The 22,273-nt window shown below is 40.2% G+C and overlaps 1 protein-coding gene across 5 annotated transcripts in view; it reads left to right on the forward strand.

Moving 5' to 3' along the window:
* The window catches only part of DCLK1 (doublecortin like kinase 1), a 350,533-nt gene extending 329,246 nt beyond the window's left edge, over positions 1-21,287 (forward strand). For 2 of the 5 annotated variants that reach the window (XM_039473244.2, XM_003934429.4), the window contains 2 exons: positions 3,971-4,044; positions 17,938-21,287. In XM_039473244.2, coding sequence (XP_039329178.1) covers positions 3,971-4,044; positions 17,938-17,995 — 132 coding nt within the window. In that variant the 3' untranslated portion in view covers positions 17,996-21,287. Of the gene's footprint in view, positions 1-3,970; positions 4,045-17,926 lie in introns of all 5 variants that reach the window. The other 3 variants (XM_039473243.2, XM_003934428.4, XM_074387830.1) reach the window with 2 other exon arrangements.
* The last annotated feature ends 986 nt before the right edge of the window (positions 21,288-22,273 follow it).

Here is a 22,273-nt window from a genome sequence, read left to right on the forward strand (position 1 = left end):
GAGATTCCAGAATTTGCAAATAGTATGAATGCGTGCATACATGCTCTCGTACAGTTTGCATTTCAGTAGTGACTTAACATGCGTGTGAGCAACTGGCACACGAGGAAAGTGAAAGGGAATGCCTACTCTTCCAGATGTTCCTCAGTGCCGCTGAAGTTTTACAATTTCAAGTTGTCCTTGCCCTCTGTCTTTAATTCTTTCTAAGAAAATTCAGTGTAGAAGTAAATTAGCCTCTATATCTTCCATACATGGTCAGTTTTCTTTGTTCTGAGCTGATACTCAGTCATTTTTGAAAGTAACACTCTCATGGTGATTCGCTACCAAACCAGACATTCTATACTCTGTTTCCATTGTTCGTTCAAGATATAAGTCTATTCCAAACATTGGATTCCACAGTTTTCTTTTGGAATGGACTGCCAGCACGCTTGTCCATGAAAGGGACTGTTTTTCTCCTGCTAAGGGCTTACAGCTGCTAGAGAGAGTACCTTTCCACTTCTGTCATTTTACTTTTGTTTTCTTTTTTCCCCCGGTCGTTTATTTTAATCAGTCTTTGGTTAAGTTTGCCTTGGTTGCTCAATATTGGTTTGTTCACAGTATTCTAGGAGTCTTATAATGATTAAGGTCAGGAACGTCAGGCAATTTTCCAATTGACAGACAACATATATTTGAGGGGAAATCCTATTTTAATCAAACTTGGATAAATTCTGAAGCCTTATTCATATGAATTCATTAAAACCTCATCTAGGTGGATATTAAAACACTCGTTAGTATTTGGAGATCAAAGATCCACTATTTTTTTTTTCCTAAATGTTGTGATTGGACCACTTTGAATGCAATTTTGAATGCAAGTTTCTCAATTCATCACTAACACGGTTTCCATGGGAACTGCACAAACTGGTAATATACTTACAAATTGTAAAGCGGGCTGTGTAATGCTGAGCTATGCGTTGGTTGCATGCTTGTTTAATCTTTACCACTGCAGAGTTTTGGTTTTTTAAAAAATGATTATCAACTTAATCCAGATTCAGAATAATCGGCTGGTTTCAGAAAATTGTATCTTAAAAATTGCCTGTCAGATCTATAGCACAATTCATATGTTAACTATCAGCACTAATATTTCAAGCATAAAAGGGACTATCAATGTAAATTTCAGAGGTTGTTTTAAGAGAATCTAGTCTACCATACCATGTACATTTAGGCACCTTCGCCAGAACACTTTTCCCTCATAAACATCTCTAGCTTCCAGAAGAACCCAGCTGAGGTCCCTAGCCACAGGGTGGGGCTGGGAATCAGAAACAGGCCATTCTGGCCACCTTCATTGTATAACTTTCAGGATAGCACTGAATAGGTCCAATTATATTGTATAACCATTTTTTCATTCTTAAAGTGCAAAGACTATCAGGGGACTGTCACAAGAAAAGGAAGCCCTGGCATTAAGTAATATTCCAAAGTATGACTGCCAAGAAAGTCTATTCTACTATGAAGCAAAATAAGTGGGAGGTAGAAGAAAAATTTTTCATAAATGGTATATTCTATAAAGACCATTTGATAATTTAATAATTTGATATAGCAGTTAATTTAACCACCTCATTAAAAGTTCAGGAATTGATATAATACAGTGATAACTTCTATTTGATAGATTTACAAAAACTAATTTCAGCATAAATTTCATTCACACAGAATTTTCCTGGGTATATATGCTGTCCCCAGAGGCTATAAAATAATGTATTTTAAACTGCCTTTACCATAGGACTAATTTTTTTAGAATTACATGCACCCTTTAGAATTCCTTTTTATTATTATTATTATTGTTTAGGATGTAGTGTTAGTTCGTGGTTTGATGGGGGCGGGGATCAACAATTAAATCATTAGTTTTTAACTAGTACTTCTCATTCCTTAGTCGGAAACCTAACTACCTGCTGGAGATCACCAGTGCTCAAAAAGGAATCTGTGACACGTTTTGCTTTCTTAGAGTGACAAAAGAAAAAAGCATACTGTCATAACCGGCAGGCTGTCTCACAGATGTAATTTATGATATGAGCCTAGTTTAACATGGACTCATGGTTCTGAACTGTAGCGTTTTTGTTCACGTTGTCATTTTTTTTCTTCTGCTTCACACTCCCTACTTTATTAAGACCAAAGAAAGGACAAATGATAACTCAATGTTAAGGTTGCAAGAGGGCCTTGAGTTGGCTAGGGGAGTGATTACCAGCTGGAGATTCACAGGGAGATCACATACCCTCCTGAAGGAGGACAAGTGCTCTGGCATTAGGTCAAGCCATGGGATCAGGTGGAAGCCATTGCATTCCTTAGAACTGCAGCAGTCTGTGCCTCTCAGAGAGCCTCCATTGTCCCTCTGCTACCTTCCTCAGTAGTTGGGGTATTAAAAAAAGAGAGAAAGAAAGGGAAACAAAAGGTTATTAAAATGCAATTTATAGACATAAAACGAATTAGAGATGACATTTTAACGGTGAACTTTTTGAGAGCTGAGGGAAGAGAGGGAGGCATTATTAGATTTGCTCAGCTTGATGAAGAACCGATGACTAAGATGTCAGTTCCAATTTATTTTTCCTCATTTAACACTGTTTATTATTTTAACCAATGATTTTCCTAATGCTTTAAAGTTCTTCTTTTGCATTTTGCTCATGCAAATAGAGCATTTCAGTCTAATTGAACAAATCCATACTAATCAGCGTGCATGTAATTGTGACACTGGGAAGCTTAGTTGTAAAATGAGACCTGTTATATGACACTTTGCCTGTAGATGGCAATAGAAAGCTAATTACTAAGTAACTGTCTTTGTGGACAAGCATACACCTTCATCTTCCTGAGAGCAAGTATACTTCGATTTTTTTCTCAATAAAGTGAAACACACATTTTTAAAAAGATTAAAACCTCACACTGCATTTTATGAACATTGGGATAGCCTAGTTTATAATCAGAACACCAAATTCTCCAAGCAGTTTTTAGTTTAAATGCCTGGTGCCCTGGAATGTTTTTGAAATGCCTTTGTGAATTTAGAAGCAGAAACTGTCATGAGCATCATACCAGCAATGCACTTGAAAGAACACACGAGCCTTTCTCTGAAGAAAGATGTGCAAGCTGCATCCTCTCGTGGGCAGAATGGGGAAGCAGGCACACAGTATGATTATCGTTCTTCAGGTTTAGGGGATTGAATCTTTTATTCCCAGATAGCCAAAAGCTAACATCTCGTTCCAGGATGAACAACTCTGAGAACTTCTCCTGTCTTCTATTAATTATACTTTGTGTTAATCATAAGCACTTAAATGTACATATGCATTTTTAACATATAGTGAAAACTTTTTTGTTTTATTTCATTTTCCATATTTTCAGAGAAAATTTATTGACTGTTTTATACTATATCTTTTCAGTTTAGAAATGTAATTAAGATTCACCTTTAATCAGTTCATATACATTTTATAAAAAGGAAAAGATTCGCCTTTAAGAGAAGCTCTGCTTTTGAAGATTAACTCAGAAATTTAAAGTGCTATAATTGATGAGGTTTCAAAGCCCGATTCTTTTCCTCTTTCATTTCATAGTTATGAAGCCTTCGAATTTAAGCCTTATGTGGTGATACTCTTTGGGGTCCAATCTGCTTTCTCTTAAGTGACTAATGCTGATTTCAGTACTTTATTGAACTGTGAAGCATTTTCTGTTCTATGGCATGTGAGGAGGTGTTTATACCTTTTGAAATTGAGAGGACTTGATTAAATGGTCATGACCAGATCTATATGAGCAAATTGGCCTCCAAGGTGTTCATGAGGGATTAGTGTCTTTTCTTGCCTTTTTGTTTGCACTATGCAGACTTAGGATATTAGCCAGTTACCCTGCAGAAGAGGCATCGTAACTATATATACATATAGAGTCAGTGAAGAACAGCTTGGTCTGGAGTCTTAATTCTTATAGCACAATGTTGATCCACTGAGTTGCCCCATTTCTCTCTGCTCAGCTGGACCACGGGTTTACCATCAAGAGATCAGGGTCTTTGGACTACTACCAGCAACCAGGAATGTATTGGATAAGGTATGAGATGGTGCAGCTCAACAGTCAGTGTTTCCATGGCAACGTGCTGGCAGTCTCCATTAACCAGTTCCTTCGGTGGATAAACATGCTTTTGATTTGTTATCCAGTCCATATGCTGCTTTATCAGTTTCATTTTAATCTTGATTGAGATGCCACACCCCCTCATTCCTTTTTTTCACCCATTATTCACACTGACATTTGCCAGCTTTCTTTCCATTGCACATGCTCAGTATCAATTTTCCTTACGATTAAAAGGACAGTATATTTAGTGCTAATGCCAAAGCATTTTCCTGATATTGCTGATTAAAACGATGATTTCCCGTGCTCTTCTGTCCCTTAACAAATGGAAGAACAATAGCACGCTGGTGTGTGTTCTATAGAAGCATATACTGTCATTTTAAAGTCATCAAGCCCAACCTTGACCTGATTAGATGGATAACAATGCATTTACACTTAGTAGTAGAAGCGCCTCAAAGTACAATGGGCTATAGAATGCATTGTGTGTGTTGGTAAGCTTGTGTTTTCAAATTCTCCACCTTTTTGTTTTGTTTTTGTTTTATCGTTTCCTCCTCCCCCTGGAAATCCTTCTATGTATTAGCTATTGCATGAATTTATTTTTCAATATTTTGTAACTGTCAGATTATTTAGCTGGCTTATCTGCTCAAGCAAAAGGGATTATGGGAGGTTATCGATTTTTTTTTTTAAACTGGGTTAAGAATTCTGTCCAATCGCTTTCTATTCTGGTCAACAGCCCTGCCATTTCCTTCAAGGGGCATTGTTTGTGTCTCTTTAAGTTATCCACAAGCAGGATGCTTTTTGGTGGTTTGAGAAATGAACTCTCAGAAGTCCTAGGGAGCTTGTCTTCTCCATCTTAATGTTTCTGAAATGATCTCCAGGTAACACTCTATGTCTTAGTGTTTGAAAAAAAGATTTCCAATGGTTTTGGCATTTGTTTTCTCCAAACTGTGGAGCCAATCTGTAGTAAGATAGTGGCTGCCTGATACTGTTTCATGATTAGACCGCAAAGTTTTACAAAAAAAAATAAAATATATATGTGTGTGTATATATACATATATAATGTATATGTATTATATATATAATGTGTATGTATATATATATTATATATATATATATGATTTTAGTCCCAATTGATACTCCTGATTATTTTTCTATAATCAGACAGTCCAAACATAGTACGTAGGAAAGCAGAAAGGGGTATACCTTGACAAATGATTCAGATATACTAAAATCATGATCATTTCCAAATCTGTTTAAAACAAGAAAACACCTAAACCGCAATAAAACTTTCTAAGGTCATTTTGACGTAGAAGACTGTTTGTGTCTTCTCCATGTATAATGCATGTAGGAATTGCACATTCATTTAATTTGCCTACATAATTAGCCTTATAGATGTAGAAAGAACTTGATTTTCTATCTTATTTTGGAGGGGGGAGAGTGAGTTAATCATAATTTGCCTTTGTGCCGACCCTTCATTTTTGACTTTTAACACAGAAGAGGATTCATCCATCTCTTACTTTTACCTGAAAGAATATATACTTTCAGAAGACTGCACATATCAGGAATGCACATCTCAATAAATTTGCACGAACTGATCATGCCCCTGTAGGCAGCACCCACGTTGGGCACAGAACATTCCTAGCATCCAAAGGGTTCCCTTCCAGGAGTCCCTTCCAGCGTTTACCCACAGGGTAAACACTGACCCTAGAGTCTAGCCACATTAATTAACTTTGGCTGGTTTTGTACATTATATAAATCGAATCACACCATGCTCCATCCTTTTGAAATTATATGCGTCCTAACCTCAGGAATATTAACCAGATATATATGTGTAAAGTTGATATACAATTAAAAATAGGCATCAAGTATATCTAATTACAGTTGCGCCTATTTGTATTATAAAAATTACACATATAAAGTCATAAATTAAATTACTAAATTTGTAGGATTAAGGGTCGGAACAAAACCCCAAGTAAATACAGTAATTAATAAAGGTAGCCAAGTATAAAAAGGCCATTTAAGTGAAATCCTAGTGAGGGTTCCCATCAGCAGACAAAATGACACATCTCTGAATAATGGGCAGGAGCAGATGGGAGATAATCTCTTTTTTCTTGCACACATAAACTGCTCTGTTTTCCAGCTGGGGCAGTAACAACAATGTTTATAGTTAATGCTGTACTGAACAGCGCACCCAGTATGTAAAGCTAAATTGGAGAAACAATGCTAAAAACTCATCGGCGTATATGCTTAATTAGGAAGTTTTATAATGCCATTTAGCCCCAGAACATACACGCTCTCCTTACTGATTACAAGTGCTTGCCTTTTATCTCCACAGAAGTGGGAGCATTTGTCTAACCACGGAGGCAGCCAACTTTCTAACATAAACAATCATTACAGGCGAGCATCCCCGCTCCCAATTGTTGTGTTTAAAGCGCTCATGGCTGTTTTTACTGCTCTAAGCAGAACGCTTGGGAGTCGGGCTTGCTTTTTGTAAAGCAGATCACATAACGGCACAGGCTGGGAAAACCATCTCCTCAGGGTGCCCAGAATTGGTCTTTCCCTTGTAACTAGTTTTTTGGTGATTGTAGAGAAATGCTAGGGGTTTGTTTTCCCCTTTCTCTCCATTCTCCAGCCTCTTACCAGAAAACTGCTTCCAAGGTAGCAGCATCCTCCACTTGACCCATGCATCCAGGAGACTTTGCTCCTATCACCCAGAGTCCGGGGGGATGCTGCCCAGGAATGAGCTTACTGGGCTATTCCATACTCTCCTGCCCTAACAAGCCACCATTTTCCCCCTGCCGCAAGGCACTGGAAAACATTTACATCCCGTTACAGTTTCCCCCTCCTGGAAATGCATTCTGATTCAAAGGGGACGCAGTCACGCACATTTCTACCTTTTCCAAGTAAAGCTGTCACCATGGCAGGTCCTATGCCCTCTAACACATGAAGAAGAATCCTCCACCTTCAGCACGCAGAACAGGGCGACAGCCAGAACCGGGTAACCCAATTAAATAAATATCAAAACAAGACATAAGCTAAACACGAGAAATAAGATAAAATGGGGCGGTGAACTAGGACAAAAGGGTGGTTGAGTTCCCAGGCATGACGTGACTAAAATGTGCGTATTGGATTCGAGCACCGTCCTGAAACAGTGAGTAATGAGGCAGCGCGCTGACGGCCTTGCGCTGTCTTTGCAAGGCTATTAAAAGGTGTCATGCTCAGTTGTTAAAAGGAATGGGGTCAGTTAAATGCATCTTGCTTGGTGCAGGTTTGAGAGAACTGTTCCCCTGGAAGCCAGGGAGGAACCTCGCTGTGGTGTGAGAAGGGCTCTCGGGCCAGCCTCGGCCAGACGCAGCCAAATGTACCCAGCAAGCTGCAATGCGTTGCAGGTTGCTTGGTGGCAAGTTGTCCTTGCCTTGCTCTGCCAAGTGAGAATGCAGTCCCCGAGGAGAGCCAGAGCCTGATTTGCAGGCAAGAGCGGATACTGCACCCGCTCCAGAGGCTCCCTCTGTAACAGAGAGTTGGGGAGTTCATTTTAACACATCAAAAAGTCATATATTTAAACTTCAAACCCACTCAAACTGTGCCTAGGGAGAAGTCTCAGGAAAGTAGTGAGGATTGGTCTTGCAGTTGTACCTTGATACCTACCCAAGCCTAAGTTATTAGGCCAAGAGGCTCAAAAGATGAGTGATACCTATGCCTGTTGTGTCACGAAGGTCACCAAGGGTCATTGGAAAGAACATGGGGATCGTGAAACATCTGTTACATTTCCCAACTCAAACAGGTTGCTCACTGAGGTTTTATTTTCTTTTGTTTTCAGAGGCCCCTTAAGAGAGGATTCCAATGACATATATGTCTTTTTACACTTTAGCTTACTGATTATTAAAAAAGAGAAAATGCCATGGCATCCCAAGTCTTAATCATTGAGTGTAAATTGAAGTGAGATTTTTAACATTTTCCTAAGATTCCTGATGATTCTAGATTGACTGGAAATGATGTATCCTATTTCTTATGGCCTTGCCTCAGAACTTCTTTCCCTCATTTTGACTTAAGAGTAAACATCTATGTACGTTTCTACACATTCATTCCTGCCATACTTCCATACTTTGTGAATACTCCTTAGTGAGGGTCATTGAGAGGATTAAGGTTTTTGTTTTGTTTTGTTTTGTTTTTTTGAGATGGAGTTTCACTCTTACTGCCCAGGCTGGAGTACAATGGCATGATCTTGGCTCACTGCAACCTCCACCTCCTGGGTTCAATTCAATGAGCCACCATACCTGGCTAATGGATGGGGTTTCACCATGTTGGTCAGGTTGGTCTCAAACTCCTGACCTCAGGTGATCTGACTGCCTCGGCCTCCCACACTGCTGAAATTATAGATGTGAGCCACTGCACTCAGCTGAGGATAGAGGCTTTATGAGGTGTAAACGTGCAGAAAATCATACATAAAGAACTTAATTCTAAGTATTGACACGCCTTTTATTAAGAAAGGGTGTTAATGTTCATAGGCTGAAGTAAACAATTCTCAAATACATGTCAGACACAAGGCACTTTTAGAAATTAAAAAGTCATGAAGGCTGGGCACAGTGGCTCACGCCTGTAATCCCAGCACTTTGGGAGGCTGAGACAGGTGGATCACCTGAGGTCAGGAGTTAAGGACCAGCCTGGTCAACATGGTGAAACCCCGTCTCTACTAAAAATACAAAAATTGGCCAGGTGTGGTGGCGGGCACCTGTAATCCCAGCAACTTGGGAGGCTGAGCAGAAGAATTGTTTGGACCCAGGAGGCGGAGGTTGCAGTGAGCCGAGATCATGCCATTGCACTCCAGCTTGGGCACAAAGAGCAAATTTCCATCTCAAAAAAAAAAAAAAAAGTCATGGAGATTGAGATGAAATGAACTCGATTAAAAATTGGCAGCCCAGTGTACCAAAAGAGTGTGGTTGGAGTCAAGAAGCCCTGGGTTTGGATCTAATCCACCTCACTTCCTGCACGATGACCTTGGACAAGTTACATTTTCTGTCTGGTTTTCAATTTCCACACCTACAAAACGTAGAAGAGTGTTATCCACCTTCCATGTCTGTGGTGAGGATTAAATTAGCTGCCTGTGCAAAAGTGCTTTCACACAACCCAGCCCAAAGGAGAAAGTAAAAGAAAATTGCTTTCCGTTTTCCCCCCTTCCAAGAGCAAATCACCCACTCCACAGATTTTCCTGAGAAAACTGGTACCTCTCCAGAGAGAGGCATTTATTATTAAAGTAGAATCGTGAACTTTTTTTTATGCTCTGATTAGGGTCACCTGCTCAGTACTGCATATGTCATACTTCTTGTGAGCCTTTGTGGCGTTATGTTTTACTTGATGTAGCTGTAGCCAAAGTTCTGACGAAGTGTAAGTTTAAAATGTGAGACTCTAGGACAGAGATTGGCAAACTATGGGCGATAGGCCAAATCTAGCCCACTTCCTCTTTTGTAAACAAAGTTTGATTGGAATGCAGTCACACATATTCATTTACTAACTGTCTGTGACCGCTTTTGCCCTACAGCAGCAGAGTTGAGTAGTTGAGTCAGAGAATCCTGTGGCTTGTACAACTTAAAATATTAACTATCTCGCCCTCTCCAGAAAAGTTTTCCAACACCCTTTCTAGGGGGAAAATATGTCTAAATTAAAAGGCACATTGTACAAATGCAAATTTCACAATACCAGGATTGTGGCTTGTTAAAAACTATATCTCCACTTTAGTAGAAGAGGCCTTCAGTAAATATTTGTTAAGTTAACAAATAAATGATTGAACTCTCCAAGGAAGGGACCATGCTTTCACTGATTTTCAGGATAGACATGTTTTTGAAGAGTTTGGGATACGTCAGATTTCGGGCAGTCAAATCACATATGAGATGCCTCAGAATAACATCCCACTTTTAGCAATCCAGGACTAAGGCTTTGGGCAAGGTATGAACGGTTTCTGCAATAAAAGGAGCTACCCCTGACTTACCTGCTTTGTAAGCCCTAAATTTTCATAGAGTTTCTTAAGGCAAATGTGCTTTTGGTGGCCGTTTAATTTACTGATACGACGGAGAACAAACATGGCAGTTCCACTGAGATTGAGCTTCCATGGGAAAATCAGGGGCTATTGGGCGGAGGAAACATATATTTTGACCTGACCTCAACTCCCACCAATTGGCTGTAATTTTAACTCTCTGATGGGAGGCCATCAGAAACCCACTGCAGAGCTAGGCGAGTTTAAGACTATTAAGAACCAGGTCCGCAGCAGAAGCCTGTTTAGGATTAGTAGTGCAGAAGCATAAGGTCAGCTCTCCCAGGAAAACGGGGAATCATATTTAAGATAGTCATACCTAGAAAGTAAGCAGCTTGGAAGGCTACTCAGCTGCACCCCAGGAAGACCTCCTTTTCCCATTTTAATGGTGCCGTGTCTTCAGATACGGTGCCATTTCTGGCAAGGTCTCAAAAGGATATGAAAGCAAAGCAAAACAGAACCTCAATAAGCATGAGAGTCAGCCCAATAAAATGAGGAGGGTGGATATTTCAATCGATTTGTCAGTTTAATTTTACTAGCAAGCAAAACATTTCCAAAATGACAAGCAAATCGTAATGTAGTCCCCACAGAGTGAGGGTAAGCAAAAGAAAGGGTTCCTGAGATTAATGTCCCAGCAGCTGCATCCCCAGTTCAGTCTCCTAGGCAGTATGAATAATGGATGGGCGAAAAGGCAAAATGCACAATAATGTTCTTTTATTAATGAAATGAAGACTATTTGTGATGGCTAGCAATAAATTAAGAAAAGCAAAAAAGGAAAAGCAGTCAATGTTTGCCTCTGAAAAATGCAGTTACTTAAATCCAATAATTACTACCATGACAGAGAACATCGCCTCACAATGAAAATGAGGTACATCTCTTGCGAATCCTCCAAGTACTGCAGAGCAGAAATATGTTTGGTCCATAGACTGGAAGGCCTATTGTTTGCTAAGAGAAAAACATAACCCATTAAGTAGATTGATGGTGATATTAAGCATATTCATAGAATTTCATAGGTGAAGGTTTCCCTAGGGATCAGGCACAATAACCCCCCTTCAGTCTATGGACCTGGAAATTGGGGCTTGATGTGGTTAGAAAACATGTCCAAGGTCACATAATTAGCTGAGCTAGGACAAAAAGCTAACTCTCCTGACTTCACCTACTGCTGCTTCCAAGGGGATTACGCTAAAGCTACCAGACGGAACACGCGTTAGAGACGTGGGGTGACTCGGACTGGCAAAATCTAAGCTAATGCTTCGGTTCACGTTCTTGATTATTCCTGACCTTCCTCCTCTATGCTATGTTTTTCCTCTAACATTACAGATATACCAGATGGGTAGTTCGTATGTCTGTATACTGATTTCCAAATTTAATGTCAGAACGAAGGATTTAAATTATCTGAGCACATGTGGAGGACAGTGTCATTTCATTTTAACGGAAGAGGCTACTGGCCAAATTCAGTAGATGTAGCCTTTGTGGGAATAAATCTGACATTAGGCAAGCACTGTCTTGTATTGATGTATGTCTGGTGTTACGGCAGGCACCAACATGATGGGGATGGATTTCCCTAAGATTTTCAGCTACCGTGTGTGCAGCCACCTGAGTTGCTGAGGTAGCTGGCATTATTTTACCCTTCCTCTGTTTTCACACTTGACCTAGCATCTGCTAAGGGCTTTGTGATAAGCCAGGGCTTACAGTTTGCGGTAGGAATATGCGATGTTTCTCTGGGTAGGACAGGTTTATATTAGTCCATTTCTCTATACCATTTGTTTAATCAACCATGTGTTTTCTCTTTACCAGCTTCCCCCAGGCCATCATTACTCAACTCTCACCCTCAGCATAGCAGTCGCTATTGTGCCCATATTTGAAGTAACTAAGTTAGAGCTGCATCCTTGGTTACCACTGGCCAACTCCAGAATCTCAGGATATCTCTTGCTCACCTCTAACCTGTGATAATTAGCACCAAAATGTGATAATTAATACACTCTTCTGAGTCCCTTAGGAGCTCTTAATGAAGTGATAACTTACTAAGGAAACACCTGGGATTTCTACTGCAAGTCTATTCATGTAGGTTCCAACAAAGCTACAAACTGTGAACAAAATAACTAACGAAATAATAAATCTGTTAGGAACTCTTAAGTATTCATGGAGCCTCAAGCCTATACCTGAGGAGGTCCTTAATTTACAAAAATAAGCATTAAGAAGAAGAGACACTATTTGCTTGATGTCTGGGGATTTTTTTGTGATTGATAAAGAATAAAGCTATCCATATACACACAAACAAAATCAAGTTAACTCTTGAGGAACCAAAATAATATAATAATAGTAACAATAAAGCTGCCTTTTAGAAATGGTTGAAAGGGCTCGGAATCTGAAGTTGTGATGCAGGATTTCAGAGGAACACATTATAGTTCAAATGCTTTTTTTTCCTGCAGTGGCAGGGAAGAAATTTTCAATTGGATTACATGTTTTATGACAGTGCCTTGTAAAAATTATAAAATAGCCTATTGTGCTATTTTCTTGGTAACGTCATCTGTCCCAAACTGCATATATGGGCTACAAAATTCAATTGGAAAAGGTGAACTGCACATATTTCAAAGTCAAGTTAATTTTGTAGCCACAAACTTCTAAACATCAGTGTTTAGTGTGGTAAGAAGTTAGAGCACAATCAAAGTTTGCTGGATGAGTGAATTCATAAGAGACTTTTCACTTTATCTGACATAAGAATTTGGTCATATTTGAAACATAAATTATAGTCTTAAATATTGCCTCTTATTACCTTTAACTTCTTACTCTTTTGTGTTAGAGTTGCTTTGAATTCTATTTTTTGTTATTGTTATTATTCAGAAAGTATATAATCCCCTAAAATAATGCTGTATTAATTAAGAAGTATTTAATACATACTTAATAGGTGTGCCACTGTATACTAAGCATCTGGAAAATGCAAAGAAATTTCAAATTCTACCACAGAGTACTTGGCAAGGTATTTGAGGAATATGCAAAGGAAAAAATAATAGAAGATCAGTGTGCAATTAATATCTAAAAGTCTGGTCGAAACAATTCTTGCCTAAGGAGTTTAGGAAGAAAAAGTATGATACAGGAGATAAAATTTGATCAAATGTTCAAGAATAAATAAACTGGACAGGCGCGGTGAATTATGCCTGCAATCCCAGCACTCTGGGGGGCCGAGGCAGGTGAATCACCTGAGGTCATGAGTTTGAGACCAGCCAGGCCAACATGGTGAAACCCCGTCTCTACTAAAAATACAAAAAGTTAGCTGGGCATGGTGGCACGTGCCTGTAATCCCAGCTACTCAGGAGGCTGAGGCAGGAGAATTGCCTGAACCCAGGAGGCAGAGGTTGCGGTGAGCCGAGATCGCGCCATTGCACTCCAGCCTGGGTAACAAGAGTGAAACTCCGTCTCAAAAAAAAAAAAAAAAAAAAAAAAAAAAATTAGCCAGGTATGGTGGTGGGTGCCTGCAATCCCAGCTACTCCTGCACTCCAGCCTGGGCAATAAGAGCAAGACCCCATCTCAAATAAAATAATATAAAATTAAATAAATTAATAAATTTGTGTGGGAACGGAGAGGAAGAGAGGTAATTGCATGTTGGCGAGTACCTTGAACCAAGATGTGGATGTGAGAATAATTAAAGTATATTCAGAGATGTACCAGTTTGGACTGTTTTTATGGCAAGTGAAGAAAACCAAAACCAAACTGGCTTAAGCGAAAAAGGAAATGTATTCTTTTACATAGCCTGAAAGGTTCACAGGCTGAGTCTGACTTCAGTGATGGATGGATCCAGCACTGAGCCAGTGCTTGGTTTCTTGACAGTCTTCAATCCTGCCATGCTGTATTGGCTTTAGTATTGGACTTCACATGGTCCTAGGATGGGAGAAGCAGCTCCAGGACTGCCATCCTCTCAAAATTGTAAATGTGAAGTTTCAGCAAAGGTCTTACCATGTCCTATTGATGGGGTTGGGTGCCCATCTTGGGCCATTCATGGGTATTGGGGAATGTGGTAAACTCAGGCTTGCTCCTGGATCACAAGCCCACCCCAACCCTACTCCCAGAGACAGAGGTAGGGTAAACCTCATTGAAATCACAGAGTGTGGGAGTAAGGAGGTGTTCAAATTAAGGAAAATTAAGATATGGTTAACCATAGGCAGAGTAAACAGATACTGTGTTTGAAAATCAAGTGTCCACTAAAGGAAGACAGTGAGTCCACTGAAGCCATAGGAGCATTTTGAGTAATAATAGTTATTACACACTGGAAGTTGTTACTGGAAGCACATTGCAAAGGCTGGGACAAGGAACTGGGCTTTATTAGGAGCTGTAAATAAATTGGACCCTGTAGAAATTGATCTGACAGCTGTATGCAGGATGGACCAGAAGATGGGTGCTCCAGAGAGAAGCAGATCACCTCTATTTTATTTTCTTATATTTCAAAAGCCACAAAGTTGTTGAAGAGAGAGAAACAGATCACCTCCACTGTACTTTCCCATCTTTCAAATGCCACAAAGTTCATAGAGTATCTGCTGTGTGCTATGAACTGTCAAAAACAGACGATGTCCAAGACTTGACCTTGGTCCTCCAAAGAGTCTACAATGTGGTAGGAAAAACAGTTCATTAGGGTCAATTATGGGTGCAGGCAGGATGAACAATGATAGCGGTACTAGATTGTCATGGAAACAGAGAAGGAAGAAGTTCCGAAAATACTTTCTGTAAGCAGAGTGAGCTGGGGCCCAGAAGGAGAGACCTGTGGGCAGGGACGCCCTCTGGAACATCTCTGAGAGCAAGTCAGTTGGGAGCCCTCAGTGCTGGTTTGAGAATACTATGAGGACCTGAGGGTAGGAAACAGCACCTCTGTCATCAGATTCAGGTCTCCTTAGGAGTTTACAAGCCTCAAAATTCAGAATGTGTACACAGGATTAGTGTACGTGGTGAATCCCACCTGCTTCTCCTAAGAGAAGTTTCTCTGATCATCAGTGTGGAGAAACCACTGTATTTGGCCTTTGATGCTACCTGTGGCCAGCGTCTTCTCCCTAGCTCATGCTGGCTGGGAACAGAGAAGGGAGGAGCTGCCAGGAGTGCAGTGACTTTAATTTATTGTTTCAATAAACTTCAGAGTAAATGGGCAGAAACTGCTTGGGCTTTGCACAAGAGAAGATTGAGTTTGGCTCCTAGTTAGCAATGCATACAGGCAAGTCTCTTCACATGCCTGAGCCTCAGTTTCCCTGCCTAAAGACAGATTATTGGACAAAAATGTGTTATAAATCCTCATTCAACTCTTAAGAGTCTGCAAATCCAATAGCGACAACCTTGAACCACTTATTCCATGACACATGCCCATGACCATGATACGTTTCCAAGAATGAGTGTCATGAGGATCCTGGGGATCCATGCAGCTGAAAGCTCAGGAGCATTTGTGCATGAGGCCTTATCTACAAAGGTGAACATTTAGAAAGCTGCTGACTAGGGATATCTATAGGAGTGGCCAGAACTGACTGCTTCAACAGGTACAGGGCAAGGGCTTTTGAGACAGGGCAAGTAAGGAAGAGAATAGAATTGTGCTTATAAGGATTTGCAGAAATGAAAATGAGGGTGAGGGGACCATCCAAGCATGGGCTCAACATTAAGTGCCACCAGCTTCTGCATAAACCGAATCACAGTATTTTTGAGGGAATGGTATATTTCACTGGCTGCAGCCGCAAGTGTGAAGTATTGAGTGGATAATGGGAAGACGAGGTGAACATCAAGAAGGTGCCAGTGAAAGTGAAGGAAGGAGAGAAAGTACTGAGTTAAATTCTAATGTGGGCTTTGTGCACATTGCTTTTCTGTGACCTGCAGTTATTTAATTTTAAAACGATGTCTTACATAGAATTGTAAAGAAAAGAACACATTACATTTCTGGGAGTCTTGGCTGTTTAGAAAGCACTGGCACATCCATTTCTACCTACAACTCTGTGAGAATGGAAAGGTGCTCCTTATTTAAAAGATGAGACTGCTGGGTGAATGGTCAGCAATGGACAGAGTGGGACGCCAAATCCCTGACCACAGACATGATGTGCTTTTCTTCCCCACATCTGATCGCCTCTGCTCATGAGTCAGAGTTTATTCCAATGCCAATTACTTTTCTCTTTCTCAAGGAGGTAGAAATAGAAATTTTTTATGACCAGGAGGAGTTTATGTTACTCTTGGATTAACTACAAAATGCTTTTTATGTAAGGCAGACTAAATAGACGTCTGTTTTTTTACAAACCTTCAACTCTACACAAACAGAACATTTCAGTTTGCTTTGAAAGCAAAATACCATGTGTTGTAACTTTACAATGTTTTAAATAAAGTTAGGAATTTGGGTTTATGATACTGAAAATATCATAAAATCAGTGGGTATAAGACTAAGAACTGTATGAGGATACTTAAAAATTCAACAAGTAGAAGAATAAAAGGTAGACATTTCAACAGACCAGTTACTGAATCATTGTATTAACAATCTAGTGAGGCAAGAAGTGAATTATTGAGGTTTATCTTCCTCATTGTTTTATAACACTGTTCATTCAGTGTGTGGATAGTCTTTTAAGTAGAGCAGCTCAATCTAACCAAGCCATTTACTATACTGCTTCTACACACTGCCTCTCTTTCTCTCTTTATTACTTCATTTTGGAACTTTGATTGGCCTATTTTAGATCTAATGCTATACTGTAGTTGTATGAGGGGCTTAGTTTTCACTTTGTTCTCAGAACCAGGCTGGCTATAAATTTATCTCTGTTCTTTGAAGGAGCTAACAGTAAATTTTCAAGAGGAAAAATGGTGGCATATATCCCTGTAGAGGAAAAGTAATCTCTTAAAAGCAGAATAACCTCCAGGCTACATCCTTTTAAAGAGAGATTTTCGAACAAGAACGCCTTCAACTTTCATATGTGTTCTATATTTTTCTTCAGACCTCATACCTACTCTTCTGCTTTCTGTGTAGCGTTTCTCTGTAATGATCCAATTTTCCCCCACACCCATTAAATCTGTGATGAAGTCATGCTATCCCACATTCTGATGTCATAATAACTTCCAGAGCTACAGGCAGATAGCACATGCGGGAATCATCGGAGGTCTCAGGAAATTGAGGCATAGAGACTGGGAGTTGGAATACCTATGAAACTGAATCTCAGTTTCATAAATTACCACATACTACGATGAAAATGAACTTTGTAAAAGTGACGTGGGAAGGTTTCCACTTGGTTTAATTGCATTCAAAGCAGTGTTCAATTTCAGGCATTGGCTCCATTAAAATTAAACCAATCCTTCCCAGAGATTCAGCCACACTCCCTCATCAACAGATAATAAGATCATTTAGAGTGAGGAGGGGCTAAAAGAACAGGATGAGCAGTGGCTCCATTTCTATGTCTGACTGTCAATTTCATCACCCTTTTATCTGTATTATGCAGCTACCCTGAGCTGCATGTTGATTCAAGTTGCCCAGGGAGTGTTTTTACACACAGGATGCAGGCATCCTTTACAGAGAAGGTGGAGGCGGCCTCTGGCTAGCCTAGGAGCCCCCAAGGGTAAATAAATGTGGAGCTAGCAAAAGTCTGGGGAGGGCCTGGGATGGGTCAAACCCAGTACACCAGCCATCCTGCCTGTGCCTGCAGATGTCATGACCAGGTCGCTAAAAGACCTAGATTTGTGGGGAGCAGAGGACTCCCTGAGAGTGGTGACTGTCAACAAAAAGTGAGCCACGATGGACAGGTGAACTTGGCCAGTGTATTTTTTCTGACCTAAGAAAGTTCTAGAAAGAGTTTGTTTTGCCATTTCCCTCGCCCTAATTGTCCTCTTTCTCATTTTATGCCCCTGCTAGACCACCGCTCTTGATAAGGAGAGGCAGGTTTTCCGACGAAGACGCAACCAGGATGTGAGGAGCCGGTACAAGGCGCAGCCAGCTCCTCCTGAACTCAACTCGGAATCGGAAGACTACTCCCCAAGCTCCTCCGAGACTGTTCGCTCCCCCAACTCGCCCTTTTAATAAGACCCTTTTACTCAAAGTCCTAGCTTAACCCTTTGAGACTCTGAGATTTTTTTTCCCCCAAAATTTGTGTAAAACAGTTTCATCTGATCTATCTAGCGCTCAATGCTTGAATGGCAGAACTGAAAGTGTTTTCAGGTATCTTTGTAGCGGTTTCCCTTTACTGAATGAGATGACACGTGGTGTTTGTGAAGATGGTTATTTGCTGCTAATAGAGTCCTCAAAGGGTTAAGGCCAATTTGCAATTTTTTTTTTAAACTTAGAAGCAATGAATGTTTTCATCAGTCAAGCTAGGATCTGCAGTATGTAATATAGCACTTGTTAACCCTCTGAGTGCATTGAATTTTATTGAGAACTCTTGTTGGGGAATTTTTCAGGCCTTTGGATGTATACACACGTTTCTTGATTTTACTGCAGATCAAGGGGTGTTGTTAGATGCTGAAATGTCCAGGAAAAAAGGACATTTAGAATAATATCTTGTTTGTCCTTTTCTGTGGGTTTAGAACATGGCAGGTTTATAACTTCGACACATGCACGACTCTTTCTTCTTCACAATCCTATTAAGAAACTGATTTTTTTCCATTAGAGATGTGACTGTCAGTTGCAGTGAGTTCTGCATCAGAAGTGGAGGGAATTGGGTTTGTGGCAAAGAACTTGACCCCGGAAATAGATGGTGCCCACCAAATTATCTCCACATGAAGATGTACTGATGATGCCCCAGAAATGCTGCTTCCATATCAGCTGCTGCTGGCACCAGCGCAGACTCTCAGGGAGTCACCATAGCTTGTCTTGTGCTTGGTGAGTGAGGGTCTCTCTACACAGTTTCAGACATCTACAGGAAAGAAACAACTGGTGGAAAAGAGCAATAAATTGCCCGGTGCTCTACAGGGCTGGAATTTCGAACAGAAAGAGGGAATAAGATCCCATGCTTTTTCTCACCTGCTTTTCCATGCACTGTGGTCATCGCTGTGCAATCTACATCTAGTATGAAATCCACACATAGGAGAGCTGGGGCACAAGGGAACTGGAGGCAAGTGCTTTGCAAGGTGGCTAAGGAGAAAGCACACTGGGAACACAATCCAGAATGTTCGAAAAATAAGTTTTCAGTGAATAAACCACTGGTAAGACAATTCCATGTACACCTTTAGGTTACCTATGTAGTCTCCCAGGAAGAGCAGGATGAAGGACCTAGATGATACCCCTGAGGATAAAACCTCCATCCCCTAAAACGACTTTTTTTAATACTACTATCTTTATCTGTCCAGGATGTCATAGTGTTTTTCTGTCTGTGGGCCAAGTCCTGTGTGAGACCTGTATTTTCACTCCTGGTACCAAATCTATCTCCCTAGCATGGTGTTGCTAGGCCCGAGTTTCTTCTGGAACAGATTCCATTTTAGGATGGGGGCTGACAGCTTCGGTGCGTCACCACAGGGCTCAGAGAGGATTCTCCTGGGGTGTCTTAGAGGCAGGTGCCCGACTCAGATGTGCTCCCAAGGTTTGCTCCGCTCTGGAATCCATGAGACAACCAGGGAGGGATATCTCATGAAATGTGCATCTGGGTGGCTGAACAGTATATCTATGTTCTCTGTTTGGAATATACTTTAATATCTGAGAGTCTTAAAATTTGTGAACGTTTCTATAGTCCTTTACTTTCAAATGCACATTCACCTTGCTGCATTTTTCTCTTCGGCGCTGAAACTATGGTCTACATTAATATGGATTTTTAAATCACATGTCATTACTTTTGCAACACCATCTCCAAAATGTTTTGCTCTTTTACATTTAGGTTCATCTCTGTGGTCTGTGTTGTCCTGACATGTAAACAGCATATTATTTATTGAGGTTTCTTTATCTCCCTTTTAGAGCATCCAGAGGTGATAACACACAAAATCACAAAGTAGCGTAAATCAGTATATTAGTTGAGTTGTTTTTTGCGGGGAGGTAGGGGTGGGGGGCACAGAACACCAGAAAGAGTGTTGGTGTGTAGGTAGAATCCACATTAGTGAGGAACACTGAACTAGTTGGGAATTACTGCTTTCTCTAGAAATATAAAGCAAAGCACTATTCCAAGGCTAAGGAGTAGCTCTACATCCTGGCCTCAACTCTGAAAGTATGAAAAATGCAATGGGCAGAGACCTACCTGCAGTGGACTGTCATTTTCCTTTCTTTTCTCTGAATTCCTGCATTTTCTGTGGGCATTAACCATATTGCTACAATGTCTAGTGTATTGAACCTGCAGCTCATGGCTCAGGCCTTTTCCCATCCACACCTAGGGGGACTCTGGACTGTGTGAAGCTGAGGAGTGTTTCTCAGTGCACTGTGGAAGGACAGCTCGGAAGAACGCAGGGCCCATTCAGCATGGGGATCCCAGCACATCACTGTAGAATTTGAGTGATCTATGCTGAATAAACAGTGGAATGTGACCAGTCAAGTAGAAGTCTTGAGTAATCAGATGGAATGCAATCTTTCCAACATTAAGCTACCAAGATCCTGAATGTCAGAGATGTACTCAGAGGGTTAACAGACAAGCACAAGGCATGCTGACTACATTGGTGTATCCAGATTGCTTTGCTTTTAGCCAGTGCTTTCTAATTTTTTTCTCGACATTCTTGGGATAGTTCAAGTTTGAAATAATTAAGTGGTGGTGTTCTTTAAGGAATTTCTATAACCAAATTGATCTTATTTTTGATTTCACTTATCATAGAACAAATATGTACCATTATGGCAGTGTATCTATGTAATTATCAATTTAATCATCACCACAATTATTTCCATATTTTTCTCCCAATTATTTAATATAGCTCTCTTATGGTGGTGGCCTGGTGATGGGGATTGTCTTTCTTTTACTGACACATGACCAACCATATGGCATTTTCAAGGGAATTTTAAGATTCATCTTTTCAGTTTGATAGTAGACTAGTTAAGGAAGAACTCTTTCATTACTTGCATCGTGTAAATCATCTCTGTAGACATGTGTTCATATTAATGAACACGTTTTTTCTCCACATTGTAGCAGAAATCATTTTATTCATCATAATCAATGAATATGTGATTTGCTCCAGATCGTTAGAAGGAAAAGTAAGATTTCAGTCATCAAAAATGTTTTTACCGTAGCCCTCATCTAACTTACACGTGGTGCATATTAAAAATAAGCAGAAAAAAATGTGAATAAACTACTGAAAACATTTGGCGTTTTGTGTTCAATGAGACCTTCCTGCAACCTGCTCCCCATGGGTGGCGGTTAACAGGCCTGTCAGATATTGTTGAAAGAAGGCAATATATCCATGAATGAAGGCTGAAATTGCAATCCTTTACCCTTTGAGGCATATTTTAGTTGAAAACAAAAGGAAAAGAAAATTTGGCTTAGAGGGTCACAGAGCTCCCATATGACCAAGTCTCAAGCACATTAAATCACAGTTGTTTACTGGCCAAGGGCATCCATTAGACAACTCTGTCCCTTGTGCTGAAGCTCAATCGTGCTGAGGGAGAGCGTTCTTAATATTACTGTGTTGCTCCTAGCCCTCCTCTGGGTAAAAATCCTTCAGCATTTCTATGATAAACTCCTATTCTCAAAGGTTTTTAATTTGACCATAAAAATGTGCCCCAGGCTGGAGTTTGCTGTACAGGGCCCATACCTAAGAGTGAAGGTTTACTTCCTTCTCTTTCCAACTTCTTCCCCATTCTCTGGGGAAAAGAACAACCAAAAAATCTGGTATGGCCCCTCCTGATTAATGAGTCCAGAATTTTGGAAAGCACCAAGATCCAAGATGGTAGTTTTCACATAGTTACTGCTTCAGATGCATTTTTTTCATTTAATGGGTCCCCTGGCATATATTATAGATAATATATCTTTTCTGTAATTTGTAAGTCGATAATTTTTTAAACTGCTACGTGTTATTTATTTTTTGCCCAAAGATTTTAAAGGACTTGAAGTTGGTCAGCTCAAAACTCAGTTTTCTCTACATATTGTCTACCATTTCCATGCGGAGTTTGGGAAAAATACTCTCACACAGACCCTTACTTTGCATGCAGTTTAGAGGGTCAGCTCTGTGCTGCTTTGGGGGATAGAGATTTCCAATTGTCAAATTTCATGGAGCCATTTTAGTCTGTCGGGAATAATAGTGATTAAAAGCACTTCCAAAATCAACATTTTTGACAATTCAGGTATGAT

This window comes from Saimiri boliviensis, chromosome 16 (genome assembly GCF_048565385.1).
Source record: "Saimiri boliviensis isolate mSaiBol1 chromosome 16, mSaiBol1.pri, whole genome shotgun sequence".
In the NCBI taxonomy this organism is placed as follows: domain Eukaryota; kingdom Metazoa; phylum Chordata; class Mammalia; order Primates; family Cebidae; genus Saimiri; species Saimiri boliviensis.